The sequence below is a fragment of the Neoarius graeffei genome, chromosome 4 (assembly GCF_027579695.1).
Source record: "Neoarius graeffei isolate fNeoGra1 chromosome 4, fNeoGra1.pri, whole genome shotgun sequence".
NCBI classification, from domain to species: Eukaryota; Metazoa; Chordata; class Actinopteri; order Siluriformes; family Ariidae; genus Neoarius; species Neoarius graeffei.
This window is the reverse complement of record NC_083572.1, coordinates 111,019,252-111,036,237: the sequence shown is the minus strand read 5'-3', so window position 1 is coordinate 111,036,237 and position 16,986 is coordinate 111,019,252. Positions and strand designations below refer to the sequence as shown.

Sequence of the window (16,986 nt, the reverse complement as noted above, 5' to 3'; positions counted from 1 at the left end):
ATTGGCATGCTAGCTGTTAGCATGCTCGATGTTAATCGTTTGCTGTATCAGCACAATCAAGCTGTGAGCTCAGCCATTTAAAACAGGTTTTAGAGCGTGAGGTCTCATGTCTGATCCGGTTCCTGTTGGCGTCCCTCTGCTGCAGCTCACCAAGCACACTTTGTACTTTCTCTGCGGAAATGCAGTCTAGTTATTATTATTCCTGTTCACTCGTTTTTTGGAACTACTACTCCTCCTAGAGCTTTTGAGACAGAGACACCTTTCCAACTCTGACACATCCGTCCTGAACTGGCCTATCACTCACTCACTCACTCACTCACTCACTCACTCACTCACTCACTCACTCACTCACTCACTTTCATGATCAGTGTATACATGCGCACTCCCACAGGAAGCAGATCTGACGTTATGATGGCTGCGACGGTTGAACAAAAGAGTTCCTTATAAATTACACATTTTCTCTACATTTATTCCACTTTAGACACATCACAGGAACACTGTCCGAGAATGGATATGGTGACGAGAATTCGGTTAGTTTTCAGTGATCATTTCCTTTAACAATTCCAAAATTAAAATAATCAATAAATAGATAGATAAATTGGTAAATAAATAAATGTTCACTCAACACAATAAGGCTGAAACACAGACCTGAGTCGGAACTTACGCTTGGCAACTGGCAAGACTTCGCAATTACCGTATTTTTCGGACTATAAGTCGCACTTTTTTTCATGGTTCGGCTAGCCATGCGACTTATACTCCGGTGCGACGTATATATGTTTTTTTTTTTCACCGCGGAATAACTGGAGCTGATGCTGAGTCTGACGACAGCCACGCAGAAGAAGAGGAAACGGCGCTTCGTCTGCCGCTGGAGGCAGAGTTGTTCAGAAGCGACACCGAGGATGAGGAATTCAATGGATTTGCTGATTTGGAGTGAAATCGCCAGCTTGATAAACTTGATTGACCTGTGTTTTATTATTAATGATAGGGCTATAGTTATTTAAATAAGTTATGTAATGATTTTAGGCAGTGCTTAATTTGTGAAGTGGGAGGTCCCGGAACGCAGGAGGTGGGTGGGTCCGGTGACTCAAAAAAAAAAAAGGTGGGGGGTGGTTTACTATAACTTTACGCACACGCGCTTATTGTGTGTGTAAAAAAAAAATAATAATATCAGACATTATGATCTTAGAAAACGCTTTAGTGACGAACAGTTACAGACAGTAATATGTCGTGATGTGTTATAAAATATTATTTTTATTAGGCTATATATTAAATTATATATTAAATTTATCTTCTAAAATAACAGACTACTCGTATCACAACCGGTTTATTTCACCATTGGAGATCAGATCACACAAGACATGAGTTAAATTACTCTTTTTAAGGATTTAAGTAGGGTATTTAAAAGCGGTTGTTGTTTTTTTTTCACTAGACGGTTGTCTTTGGAGATGATATACCTATAGCCTACTTGACCTCTGATTTAATGAAATAAAATTCGACAAAAATGAAGAATGACTCTCCTCGATGATGACTACAGCTTTAATAACACAGATGAAAGAGCCATGGGGCGATAATAAGCCCTACCGGTAAAAATATTCTAAAAGCAAACTGATTAATGCATCAGTAATAGGCTACTAATATTAGTTATAATAATAATATAGGCTATTAGTAATAACGATAGTGATAGTATTAAAGATAGTAGTAGATATTTAAAATAATCAGACTAGGCTACTTACAGGGCAAAGGGCGCGTTATCACTGCTCAGCTGTTCGTTTATTAAATAAACAATGCAGTCGCGCAGTAACCACGCGCCGCTTATCAGATACAATCACACATTCTATGGATAGAATAACCCTTCAAAAAAGTGCGACTTATAGTCCGGTGCGACGTATATATGTTTTTTTCATCTTCATAATGCATTTTTTGGCTGATGCGACTTAAACTCCGGAGCGACGTATAGTCCGGAAAATACGGTAATTTTCTCTATGTTTATTCCACTTTAGACACACTAAAAACACTACAGAATCACTGTCCGAGAATTGATATAGTGACTAGAATTTGATTAGTTTTCAGTGATCATTTCCTTTAACAATCCCAAAATTAAAATAATAAACAAACAAACAAACAACATAATAAGGCTTGATCAGTAATCATTAAAAAAAAATACAAAACGCAGACATGAGTTGGAACTTACTCTCGGTGGTTCGCAAGACTTCACAATGAGTGTTACGATCAATGAACTGATTTTGGAAATAATTTCAGGTGATTTTATATACCTCCTACCCGAATTGACATATTAGTAAAGATGATGTCATACAGTACACTACCGTTCAAAAGTTTGGGGTCGCTTTGAAATGTCCTTATTTTTGAAAGAAAAGCCCTGTTCTTTTCAACGAAGATCACTTTAAACTAATCAGAAATCCACTCTATACATTGCTAATGTGGTAAATGACTATTCTAGCTGCAAATGTGTGGTTTTTGGTGCAATATCTCCATAGGTGTATAGAGGCCCATTTCCAGCAACTCTCACTCCAGTGTTCTAATGGTACAATGTGTTTGCTCATTGCCTCAGAAGGCTAATGGATGATTAGAAAACCCTTGTACAATCATGTTAGCACAGCTGAAAACAGTTGAGCTCTTTAGAGAAGCTATAAAACTGACCTTCCTTTGAGCAGATTGAGTTTCTGGAGCATCACATTTGTGGGGTCGATTAAATGCTCAAAATGGCCAGAAAAATGTCTCGACTATATTTTCTATTCATTTTACAACTTATGGTGGGAAATAAAAGTGTGACTTTTCATGGAAAACACAAAATTGTCTGGGTGACCCCAAACTTTTGAACGGTAGTGTATGCTGTAGGAAAAGTGGCTTTGCATTTTTCTTCTTTAGTATACAGACACATGCCCATCTCTGTCATTTATACAGAGATCACTTATCCATTATTATATCCACATCAGGAGAACTAATCCCATTCCATTAGCGCTTATAACACGTTTAAGTCGGCTGAATAGAAGTAGAAAATATAAGTGGGTTAAAATATACAGATATATACGGTATTTATCTTTAAAAGCCAGGCAGTGAAGGGTAGACTTGCTCTTGCTGGTTCTGAGACATCTACAGTGTGTGTGTGTGTGTGTGTGTGTGTGTGTGTGTGTGTGTGTGTGTGTGTGTGCAGACACTCACAGCTGGAGAAGATGAGTGGGCAGGAGTGTTCATCCATGGGGAAGTTATGGAGCTGCAGCTGACACTCAGCGTTTATAGTGAGCCTGTCAGAAAACACGGACACCAGCAAGAAAAATTTAAATATAGGAGGGAGAGGAGTGGAAAAAAAGTACAATAAAACGCCAACTCTGTGAACAGATGTTCATGTTCAATTAAAACGGCTTAAATCCCACGTTATAGCATTGCTAATTTATTACATAACGATCTGTTCTCTGCGGATTATAACTGCGAGTGCGCTTTCCCAAACTCTCGCCCGTTATAATTAATTGAGCAACTGAAGCAGAAAACTAGAAGCAAGCGCAGGCGCATTAATTCTTTAGCTTGGAAACTCCAAAAACATCGAGGCTATAAAATTCTAAGAAGAAACGTCTCGTGTAAAAGATGTCAAAGCGTCAACACACACACACACACACACACACACACACACACACACACACACACACACACACACTTCCCCACTGCAAGATAGCAGATAAAAGATTCCGGATTCAGACTGGATCAGAAAGTGGTGTGCATCCGTGGGAATGGGGTTTATTAACAATTCCAAAATTCAAGGCAAAGATGAAAGAAAAAAAAATGTTCACCTGAAACAATAATGCTGGGAAATATTAATAAAAATCATCCAAAACTCAGGCAAGAGTTAATGTCAAAGAAATAATAATAAATCAGGTTCAGAACATGCACTCGATAGTTGGCAAGACTTCGTAATGAGAGTCCGTTGTACTCAGAAATCTGTTCCAAGTTACAAGTTGATTTCCCTGCATTCTGATCATATCTGCCTGGAAAAAACAAAACAAAACAAAACATAGATATCCAGAACGAGATCAGGGCTGACTCGATGATCTCTGAATTTCATAAACATATTAAATGTAGACGGCCTTTCAGATTTTTCAAGTGTAGGTCATAAAAAGAATTTTCCCGACACCCAATTATTTTTGTTTAGTGACCTGAATTCAAATCACAGACTTCCAATTTTATTATTTTTTTTTAAAATAGAACAATTAATGAATTTATCTTCACATGGCCCTAAATTCTCCGCTATTTTTTCCTGCTTCACCATGACCCGATACAAGATACTACATCATGCATCACATGGTGGGCTTTCCCCGTTCACGCAAGGCATTGTGGGATACAAATTTGAAACAGGAGAGAAAAATGGAGGACGTGAGTGTGCGAATGAAACGTGAAAGACCGACTACAGTAATGGAAAGAAAGCAAGAAGAAAAGACATTATGTTATATACGAAGGAAAAGAAACGCAGGACCAAACTAATAAATATTGGCGCTCAGCGAGCACCTCGGTGTGATCAGCTGTTCGTTTAGCGACAGAATGATGGAACTGTCAGTGCACGCTCAAAGGTAAACCTGTAGATGGCAGTAATGCAACACTGTGGATGCCAGCTGCCGTAAAACCCAAAAGAAGAAGAAGGTAAACCTGCGCATGCGCACACGGACTTCCTCTGTCTGCTTGACTGCGCCAAGCGAGCGATTTCATGCACATTATTTGCTTTAGTCCCCTCAAATTAAATAACTTCCCAGCCACAGAATGGCCTGATATTTTGTGAGATATTACAGAAATAAACAGATATCACAATCACCACATTTCAGACGGAACTAAATTTCACCGATTTTATGAAATCGAAAGGCCGTCTAGCTTTAAGATCTACATGAACGATTTCTGCGTGATTAGTGATGAGAAACGGCGTATAAAAGAGCTCAACTGTCTTGTTCGTCTTTGCTCAGAAAGATTATACATCCCTGGTCATGCTATTGGTCCCAATTATGTTGCACGAGGGGTAAAACTGAGACATCCTTGTATGTACCCAGTACTATACATTTTGATTCCCTAATACCCTACAGTTAAACAAATCACAGAGAGAGAGAGCTTCATGGGACCGAGTGCACATTATCCAGGCATCTGAATGAAGCTAGAAGACGGCTCTTCTGCTTCAAATACGAAGGTGGTGTAAACTCGGTGTTTCTAAAATGGCAAACACACATGAAAATTTCAACAGGATCGGAACACCGGTTCCAGAGGAAATTGAAACTCCATATGGGCCATAAATGTTTACGGAAAATAGCTGAATGAACTTTGGTCAAATCTTAAAATTCTCAGTGTTTCAGAAGTCTGTGTGTTACACCTATATCAGAGATGCAGGCTTCTGAACTGAGCGCTGATAACAACTCGGGTCGTCCTTCTCCTCTTTAGTGCGAATGACACAGCGTTCCTGATTTCCATAAAGAACTTCAAATTTTGATTCGTCTGACCACAGAACAGTTTTCCACTTTGCCACAGTCCATTTTAAATGAGCCTTGGCCCAGAGAAGACGTCTGCGCTTCTGGATCATGTTTAGATACGGCTTCTTCTTTGAACTATAGAGTTTTAGCTGGCAACGGCGGATGGCACGGTGAATTGTGTTCACAGATAATGTTCTCTGGAAATATTCCTGAGCCCATTTTGTGATTTCCAATACAGAAGCATGCCTGTATGTGATGCAGTGCCGTCTAAGGGCCCGAAGATCACGGGCACCCAGTATGGTTTTCCGGCCTTGACCCTTACGCACAGAGATTCTTCCAGATTCTCTGAATCTTTTGATGATATTATGCACTGTAGATGATGATATGTTCAAACTCTTTGCAATTTTACACTGTCGAACTCCTTTCTGATATTGCTCCACTATTTGTCGGCGCAGAATTAGGGGGATTGGTGATCCTCTTCCCATCTTTACTTCTGAGAGCTGCTGCCACTCCAAGATGCTCTTTTTATACCCAGTCATGTTAATGACCTATTGCCAATTGGCCTAATGAGTTGCAATTTGGTCCTCCAGCTGTTCCTTTTTTGTACCTTTAACTTTTCCAGCCTCTTATTGCCCCTGTCCCAACTTTTTTGAGATGTGTTGCTGTCATGAAATTTCAAATGAGCCAATATTTGGCATGAAATTTCAAAATGTCTCACTTTCAACATTTGATATGTTGTCTATGTTCTATTGTGAATACAATATCAGTTTTTGAGATTTGTAAATTATTGCATTCCGTTTTTATTTACAATTTGTACAACCCCGATTCCCAAAAAGTTGGGACAAAGTACAAATTGTAAATAAAAACAGAATGCAATAATTTACAAATTTATCGAATCAAAATTTGAAGTTCTTTATGGAAATCAGGGATGCCGTGTCATTCGGATTAAAGAGGAGAAGGACGACCCGAGTTGTTATCAGCGCTCAGTTCAGAAGCCTGCATCTCTGATGGTATGGGGTTGCATTAGTGCGTGTGGCATGGGCAGCTTACACATCTGGAAAGACACCATCAATGCTGAAAGGTATATCCAGGTTCTAGAGCAACATATGCTCCCATCCAGACGACGTCTCTTTCAGGGAAGACCTTGCATTTTCCAACATGACAATGCCAAACCACATACTGCATCAATTACAGCATCATGGCTGCGTAGAAGAAGGGTCCGGGTACTGAACTGGCCAGCCTGCAGTCCAGATCTTTCACCCATAGAAAACATTTGGCGCATCATAAAACGGAAGATACGACAAAAAAGACCTAAGACAGTTGAGCAACTAGAATCCTACATTAGACAAGAATGGGTTAACATTCCTATCCCTAAACTTGAGCAACTTGTCTCCTCAGTCCCCAGATGTTTACAGACTGTTGTAAAGAGAAAAGGGGATGTCTCACAGTGGGAAACATGGCCTTGTCCCAACTTTTTTGAGATGTGTTGTTGTCATGAAATTTAAAATCACCTAATTTTTCTCTTTAAATGATACATTTTCTCAGTTTAAACATTTGATATGTCATCTATGTTCTATTCTGAATAAAATATGGAATTTTGAAACTTCCACATCATTGCATTCCGTTTTTATTTATAATTTGTACTTTGTCCCAACTTTTTTGGAATCAGGGTTGTATGTTAGACTCTGCCTTCTCTGAGAGCATTCTGAATAACTCCAGTTCTTACCTGTTGGGATGCAGCAGCCTACTAGAAATAATGTAAAGTGGTTTACGGAAAATGTCACTTACAGAACCATTGCATCTGGTGAGACTGATGTTCAACATGCAGCTTGAATCTTATTCCACATTTAAACCATCAACTGTTCGTAGTCCAACCAGCAAGAAATTTAGAGGCAATGCCAAACAGGAAAAAGCTATGAACAGTTCCTATCCGGTCCGATATCTGCACGCAACACGGCGTATGTCCAAACGGGAGGCTTTGGGTGACTGTGGTCACCTGGAAATAGGTCAGAAAAACACCATGATGTGACCCAAACTAGTCCTATATGAACACGACTAGGACATGTTGTGCTTTTGGTGATGAATATCTAACATGATCTAATAGGAGCTTAGGCCTGACGTTTTTTGGAGTGGGACCAATAGTGTGACCAGGGCTGTACCTCAATGGTCTTATCATGTTTATTGAGCTGAAATCAGGAGAGCTACAAATGTAAATGTAAATGTGAAACCTGTAAAAAAACAAAAGTACTTTCATGACAGAAAAGCAACATATAAAGTCATCAGCTGTCCATCACTAGAGATGATGACTGCTTCATTAGGATGTGCAGAAACGGAGGTGGGCTGTGATGCTCTTTCCTAACGAAGCGCCTTGCACAGTAAGGTAAGACAAGTGATGTCGTGTCCCCATCGTGTTGTCTCTCTGGACCTCCAGACCTGATGCCAAGTGGTGCACAAAAGTGCCACAGACCTGACGGGTATGGAAGTTGCCCCACAGTGACCGCTGACTTGCCGAGTGGTGCCATCCATTGGCCATTTGAGTGGCTCTTCCACATGCCATCTGGTGGTGCACCATTGACCCTGTTGGGTTCATCTGCCGCACTGCACCGAAAAGCGCCCTGCTGCCAGCGCCTTCTTGGTGATGTACTATTTAACCCATAGCTAGTGTTGCAGAATCAGGGTCCTTCCAGAACAGGTTGATTTATACAGACATCATGTGACAGATCATGTGACACTTTGATTGCACACAGGTGGATCTTAATCAACTAATGATGTGACTTAAGCCTAGGTCACAACCGGACATACGATTTTTTGGCCGTGCGATTTTTGGCGTTTCCCAAATCGCTGCGTTTTTTTTTGTTCGTGGAGAAAGACGCATGTTGGCCGTAAGTTTGTCTTGCAACATGAAAAAAACGTAAGCACCCGTAGAGTTTGTTTGACATGACAAAGAACCTCTGCGGCCGGTCTGCGGCCAGTCTACGGCTGGAAAATCAGCACGTCACACGCGCGCCCTCCGTGCGTTTCTTGCACGTAGACCGGCCGTAGGAGCACGTACAGTACGGCTGGTTGTGACCGAGGCTTTATGAAGTGAATTGGTTGGATCAGCTCTTATTCAGGGGTTTCATATGAAAGGGGGTGAATACTTATGCACACTCCAGATTTCTGTTTTTTCATCTTAATTATTGTTTGTGTCACAATAAAACAACAATATGCACCTTTAAAGTGGTCGGCATGTTGTGTCAATAAAATGGTGCTAACCCTCCAAAAATCCATTTTAATTCCAGTTTGTAATGCGACAAAACAGGACAAACACCAAGGGGGATGAATACTTTTGCAAAGCACTGTATCTATCTCAGTCAGTCAGTCGGGTTCAATGCCTGAACTGATAATCTGCATCATCAGTTTTCCATTGGCTAATCAGACACAAGGTACACCACCACTCTTGCCAGAGCAGTTGAGGTGCCTTGCTCAAGGGCACTTAAGCCAGTCCTGCTGCTGGTCCAGGGAATCGAACCAGCAACCTTTTGGTCCCAAAGCTCTTTCTCTAACCATTAGGCTGTGGCTTCCTCTATTTAGCTAGCTATCTACTTATTATATATGAGGATGTTACACAGTGATGTGAAGATATGAAGTTTAATTTTGAGTGGTGAATATACAGTATATTACACGAGTGAGTGAAGAAAACGAGTGAAAACATTTTCAACACAAGAAGATAAACTTCATATCTTCACACCAGTGTGTAATATTCTTTATATTATATGGACACATCCACAAAAAAAAAAAAAAAAACACAAGTTATTCAAGAGAATTTTAACATTGAACTGGTTCACCATTTTGACAACACGCGTCCAGTCAGCGGGAAAACACTGGGAGTGACGTCATCGGAGTGAAATATCAGTAATTATTATACATACAGGACACGTTTTCAGTGGAATAAAAACATGAGTTCTATTCCCTTCTAGCAGGTTTCATTCATTTGGTTTGATAGCATGCAATATTATTGTTAGCATATTGCTTATCCTACGTGTATTACGTCACTCTACCCAACAGAGAATAATAATAATAATAATAATAATAATAAGTTAAATTTATATAACGCCTTTCAAAAAACCCAAGGACGCTTTACAATTATAGACAAGGAAATAAATAAATAAATAAATAAATAAATAATAAAAAGTGAAAAGTCCACCAAGTAGGGGTCAGGATGTAATTCCCGTGGTGTAGCAGCCACAGTCCCACCAAAAGGCGCACGAAAATGAGTCCCACATCTCCAGCACCGCCGCCGTGACGTCGTCAGCAACATTGCTCAAGCACCACGCCGTGGATCCACACAGCGACCAGAGAAGCTCCGCCACGCAGAGCGCTGGTGTGTCCCAAACCACCTGCACAGCCGCCGCGACACCACCGAGCAACATCGCTCGGAACATCACGCCAAGCGTTAAAGCACAGAGCGCTGGACAACCACGATGTAAATTGAGCAACAGGCTCACTGCAGTCCACAGCTGGGAGTGCAGGCATCACCCACAGCGAACCAAGGCCTGGAGGGAACCGACGCCCAAAACTAGGTCCGGAGCTACACCACAACCGGCGGACAAAACACTCAAACAAACACCAAACTACACAAACACACAGAAAAAAATAGAAAAAGAAATAAAATAAGAGCCCCGGTTAGTGTTGAATCAGTGTTGAATATGGTTTACGATATTGCATGGTTGTCAAGGCAACATGACATCACACATCGGAGATGTAAAACTTCCATGCTAGCGAGCGAGCGACTGGGACAATTTGTAAACAAACATGGCTGCCAGGTTTGCTTCATTAAATACGGAAGATTTTGAGAGAATTTTGAAAGAGAAAGACGCGTTGAACACCCGAAAGGAATGTGTATGAATAATAATAATAATAATAATAATAATAATAATAATAATAATGCCTTTTTTTTCACGGTCTATCAGATATATTCCATTCAGCTACTCGTCTTCGACTCATTCAGTATCATGCTCGCTGAATGGAATATATCCGATATACCATGAGAAAAAGCCAGCCAATATTATTTAAATATGTCACTCAGATCCGTGATGTATTTCATGTGAAAAATGCGAGCTTTTCAACAAAAGAAGATAAACTTCATATCTTCAAGCCAACATGTGATTTTCTTTTTATTATATCGACACATTCACAAACAAAAAGTCCCCAAATTTATCAAAACACTATTTATCATCGATTTCCTCATGACTGACAGATAGAGATTTATGTTCCGGTTTTGGTTCTCCAAGTCCCGGATGGAGCTCAGATGAAAAATACCAGTAGTGTATTTCCCAGTAAAACACTTGTGTCCATATGTCTGGAAGGATGCTGCTTTCAGTTCAGCGGTCTAAACACTTGCCAAAAACACCGGTTTGTAACAGTTAGCCATGTTTTTTGTTTAGGTTTGACACCGTGCACCTGGAATGCTTAGAGTCTGGAAATTGGAATTTTCAACTGGGAAATTCCTACCTCAAACTTTGAATGGAACGCATCATTAGTATTCATGGCAGGGGCATCTGCGCTTCCATGGACGCGTACTGTCTCATGCTGTTTCTCAATAACAAGACGAGCTGCGTTTTTTTTTATTTTTTATAAACACAAACATGATGCATCACAACAACAGAATCCTGTATTAATCAATTAATCAATCAATCAATGTCTCATCTCATCTCATTATCTCTAGCTGCTTTATCCTGTTCTACAGGGTCGCAGGCAAGCTGGAGCCTATCCCAGCTGACTACGGGCGAAAGGCGGGGTTCACCCTGGACAAGTCGCCAGGTCATCACAGGGCTGACACATAGACACAGACAACCATTCACACTCACATTCACACCTACGCTCAATTTAGAGTCACCAGTTAACCTAACCTGCATGTCTTTGGACTGTGGGGGAAACCGGAGCACCCGGAGGAAACCCACGCGGACACGGGGAGAACATGCAAACTCCACACAGAAAGGCCCTCGCCGGCCCTGGGGCTCGAACCCAGGACCTTCTTGCTGTGAGGCAGCAGCGCTAACTGCTACACCACCGTGCCACCCATCAATCAATGTGCCATGTTTTAAACCAATTAAACAATTACACCACAGCCGTTGTTCAGAACGTGCTAATCTTTGCCTTGTAAGAAGAAGAAGTCTTTATTTGTCACATGCGCACTCAAGCACAGTGAAATTCATCCTCTGCATTTAACCCATCTGAAGCAGTGAACACACACCCAGAGCAGTGAGCAGCCCACGCGGACAACATGCAAACTCCACACAGAAAAGCCCCCGTCGGCCGCTGGGCTCGAACCCAGAACCTTCTTGCTGTGAGGTAACAGCGCTAACCACTACACCACCGTGCCAGCTGTAAGGTTGCTTAGCAGCCAAAGATGTGCAAAATGAAGAGTTATAACATCAACGAAGCTGACTTTATGTTAAAACTGTTAATGTTATAGTCATGTTGTCTGTTGTTGCCCAAATGAGGATGGGTTCCCTTTTGAGTCTGGTTCCTCTCGAGGTTTCTTCCTCATGTCGTCTGAGGGAGTTTTTCCTTGCCACCGTCGCCACAGGCTTCATCATTGGGGATAGATTAGGGATAAAATTAGCTCATGTTTTAAGTCGTTCAAATTCTGTAAAGCTGCTTTGCAACAATGTTTATTGTTAAAAGCGCGATACAAATAAACTTGACTTGACATTATGTAGCAGAGGGATTATAGAAAATACCATTAATAATAAATGTACATTTTTAAGTGAACACTGGTGGATTTTATCATATTGTTTTTGATAAACGTGTAAGTTGTGAGAGGCACAGGCGATTGCTCTAAGACAACGAGGGAGGCTCAGCCTCCTCTAAAAATGACGAACATCGTGTAGGATGAATTGCGCTAGGCTTATGTTATAGCCGACCTTATAACATTGCTATTTCAGATCCAGAATCATAGAAATATATGTGCTCAACCCAACTACAGTGCGAAATCATTCCGTTATAACTTTCCCCAGTTCGCCTAATGTGTGCGTGAGTTTTTCCCCCTCGTGACAGCGCGATGCAGCCCAGCCTCAGTGCACTTCAATGGCATTTGGGAGCTCTGCGCTTTCAATATCAAAATGCAAGACGGTTATTGGACAAATACTGCGAAAACGCCCGCCCACGGAGTCCCAGCCTCACAGTGGGAGGGATATGGCAAAGCTTTCCGCGAGGAGACTGGTGATTGGTGAAAGCGGACGGATATTTCTTTGATTGACAGCTCGTTTCAAATATAGACAGGCAGCGGTGAATCTCAGTTCAGTCCCATGCGGATTCGCAAGTGCTGTGGTGTATTGTAAGAGATCAGCTTACATTTCGATTTCATTCATTACATACGGTTTCTACCAGCTTTTTTAGTTTGTATATATTTTCATTGTAAATAAAGTGTAAATATAGTGTTGTCAAGTTTGCTATCTTAGTTCCAGAAATTTCGTTTATTTGAGTGACTGAACTTGAACTTGAGGGGGCTAGTCAGCTAGCAAGAAAGCTGCGCACGGATGCCAAGCATTGCTGATTTAATTTTGGCGAAGCCATTTGCCAGTCTTCCTTTCGAGGAAAAAATTAAAATTAAACAGCAGGGTAGACCAACGCCTCAAATTGACTTGGTGAAAAAGGTCGGGAATAATACTCGTTCCTTTCAGCTCTCCTGGTACGAGAAAGTGAATTGGCTAACAGCAAGTGACCCACATCAACAACAGTAAATAGGCTACTTTAGTAATATGTCATGGATGGACCAAAAATATAGAATCTATTTAAAATGTTTATGCTGAGTATATTATATTGGAATATATATTTCTCTGGATATGAATTAAACACAGCTACAATTTGGAAAACATTTTTAAACAAAAACACAGCCGAGAACATTTCACACTACAGACCTGGATTAAAAGTGAAGGGTTATCAAAATTGTCAATAAAACATTTCTCAGTCAAAATAAGTAAAATATAGGGAAAGTGTCATTGAATGAAATGTGTGGCCCCCAGCTCTATGTTTGGCTCCCCAAGGTCAGTGCTTGTGCCTATTCCAGAACACTCTGCTGTTACTGCTGAGGTTCCTGACAAAGAGCTGCTTTCAATAATGATCAATTTTTAAACAACATGCCACAATTTTAAAATATAAAATGTTAAAATATACCCCTCCCCCCAACACCACCATCATGTATATTGGACAGTAGGCTAATGGGCCAAAAGAACCTGTTATTTCACAGTTTGTGACCCTGCCAACAATCAGCCAGATCAGAGGCAAGAGTATGGGCAAAATTGATGTGTTTTTTTCTTTTTTCTTTGAAAATCTGGAAATATCGTAACCGACCAGCCTCCCCTGTTTGAAAGACTACCAGCCACCACTGGTGAGAGGACACGCCCTCGACTGGGTGATCGCTTTATCCTTCATGAGCCACGTTTTATTGGAGGCAGAAGATGGCGTATGCAGATTCTGACCTACTGTACTGGATATTAAAGCATAAAAAATGTGATTCCATCACTGAAAAGGCACAGAAGGCAAATCCAAACACACGCACACACCGACTTGGTTTTCTTGGAGAAAATGTGTGTTTCTCCACCCAGAGACGTGTCTCCCTCCTGCTCATGTGCACGTTTTTTTATATCCGCTCATTCTTACAGGATATAATTAAGAACATTTGGTTGCACTTATTGCTAAGAGAACATCGCCAGCTCAGACTGTTCTGGACGCTTGTGTCTGATGTGACCAGATTTATTAAACAGCTCTGGGCCACGGCTCAGAAGCTCCGGTGTAGAATACGAGCAGAAAGTAATTTCACTGTACTCGACTGGGAATAAAACACTGCGTGTGACGCTGTCATAGGAAAATAATCAACGAGTAATGGAGCAGAGTTCCTGTTTCCACCCTGGTGTTCATTAATATCCTGTAGCAGTCCATCCTGAAGTGTTTTATTCATCTTATACAACTATGATTTATTTGATTTATATAAGAATGATATGTCAGGGGCGGCACGGTGGTGTAGTGGTTAGCGCTGTCGCCTCACAGCAAGAAGGTCCGGGTTCGAGCCCCGTGGCCGGCGAGGCCTTTCTGTGTGGAGTTTGCATGTTCTCCCCGTGTCCGCGTGGGTTTCCTCCGGGTGCTCCGGTTTCCCCCACAGTCCAAAGACATGCAGGTTAGGTTAACTGGTGACTCTAAATTGAGCGTAGGTGTGAATGTGAGTGTGAATGGTTGTCTGTGTCTATGTGTCAGCCCTGTGATGACCTGGCGACTTGTCCAGGGTGAACCCCGCCTTTCGCCCGTAGTCAGCTGGGATAGGCTCCAGCTTGCCTGCGACCCTGTAGAACAGGATAAAGCGGCTACAGATAATGAGATGAGATGATACGTCATACCTGATATTCATTTCTAGTTACGTTTAGTTCGTTCCTGTTCTCAGTTACATTATAGCAGCTATAAACTGTCGTTCCTTCACCTGGTTAGTATCCAATCAGATCATGCTGAAAAAAGTGAAGAGCTTCAGTTAATGTTCACATCAAACATCAGAATGAAATGAAGGGAAAGAAACATGATTTCAGTGACTTTGACCATGGCATGGTTGTTGGTTTGAGTGTTTCAGGAAAGGCTGATTGTTTTTACACAGAATGGTATGTAAAAAGATAGATAGATAGATAGATAGATAGATAGATAGATAGATAGATAGATAGATTGATTGATTGATTGATTGATTGATTGATTGATTGATTCTTCTGTGGAGAAATGTCTTGTTGATGAGTGAGGTCAGACAAGAACATCCAGACTCGTTCAAGCTGACAAACACTCTGGTAACTCAAACAATCACTCTTTACAGACGTGATGAGCAGAAAAGCATCTCAACATGCTAAACCTTGAGGAGAATCACCTACAACAGCAGAAGATCACATCAGGTTCCACTCCTGTTGGATAAGGACAGGAATCTGAGGCTACAGTGGAGACTGAAACCAAACAGCTGAAAACTGGGAAAAGGTCAGAAAGCATTTTTTTTAAAGGTAGATTGCAGCAGATTTTTCAAGTGTAGGTCATAAAAAGAATTTTCCCGACACCCAGTTATTTTTGTTTAGTGACTGAAAGCTACTGAATTCGAATCACAGACTTCCAATTTTATTAGTTTTTTAAATAGAACAATTAATTAATTTATCTCCACATGTCCCTAAATTCTCTGCTATTTTTTCCTGCTTCACCATGACCCGATACAAGATACTACATCAAGCATCACGTGGTGGGTTTTCCCCGTTCACACAAGGCATTGTGGGATACAAATTTGAAACAGGAGAGAAAAATGGAGGGCGTGAGTGTGCGAATGAAACGTGAAAGAGCGACTACAGTAACGGAAAGAAAGAAGAAAAGACGTTATGTTCTATACGAAGGAAAGGAAACGCAGGACCAAACTAATAAATATTGGCGCTCAGCGAGCACCTCGGTGTGATCAGCTGTTCGTTTAGCGACAGAATGATGGAACTGTCAGTGCACGCTCAAAGGGAAACCTGTAGACGTGCACACACACACACGGACTTCCTCTGTCTGCTTGACTGCACGAACCAAGTGATCTCACACACATTAATTGCTATTCAAATTAGATCTGTTCCCAGTTACAGAACGACCTGATATTTTGTGAGATATTACAGAAATAAACATCAATCACAATCATCAAGTTTCAAAGAGAACTAACTTTTATTGATTTTGTTAAATTGAAAGGTCAACTTCTTTTAATTTACATAAAATGTCTGTTCCAGAAGGGACTTTCAGACTACTATAAATCACTGGCATTGATGTATGAATCAATTTGCATCAGCTCCACCCACTATTTTACATATTCATTAAAGAAAACATATAAAACAGATGTGTTTCAAGAAAAGAAACATGTTATATCAGGAAAAGGACGCTGGAGATGGAGTTGGCAGGTCGAAAGAAAAGAGGAAGAGCAAAGATGAGATTTATGGATGTGGTGAAGGAGGACATGAGGACGTGGTGTTGGTGTGACGGGAGGAGATATGAAGGGCAGGAGGAGATGGAAAGACATTATCCGCTGTGGACCAGCCCAAAGAAGAAGAAGAAGACAAAAGAGATGTGTTGTTTTACTCTTCGCTAGAGAATGTCAGTAAATCTGCTTGGATTTTTTTTTCTTTTTTGTTGCTTTATACCAAAGGAAATTAACAATATTCCAACCGAATGTGGACTGTAAGTGGATTTCTGGTGAACGTCTCGGCTCGAGGGTGAGAGAAAAGGCCAACGTGGATTTTCCTAATGAGGTCAGATGTGAGCTTCAACACTGCAAAGAATGTCTTGTTAAGAGAAAATATCTTTAATATGGGTGAATTTATCAAATATTTCTTATTAGATGATTAGAACTCAAATATAAGGTTATTTATCTTGCTTCTAGACGCTTTTACTCATTTCAAGCTTTAAATTTTCTTATTCTATTGGCAGATAATTTTGCTAATTTTAAGCATTTAATTCGAGAAAGAAGCAAATTATCTGCCAATAAAATTAGAAAATTTAAAGCTTGAAA

The 16,986-nt window shown here is 40.8% G+C and overlaps 1 protein-coding gene across 1 annotated transcript in view; it reads right to left on the bottom strand.

Annotated features, from left to right (window-relative positions):
• The window catches only part of LOC132885477 (gamma-aminobutyric acid receptor subunit gamma-3), a 397,526-nt gene that overhangs the window by 92,802 nt on the left and 287,738 nt on the right, over positions 1-16,986 (bottom strand). The window contains exon 4 of the mRNA XM_060920179.1: positions 3,181-3,263. Within this exon, the coding sequence (XP_060776162.1) occupies positions 3,181-3,263 (83 nt within the window). The remainder of the gene's footprint in view (positions 1-3,180; positions 3,264-16,986) is intronic.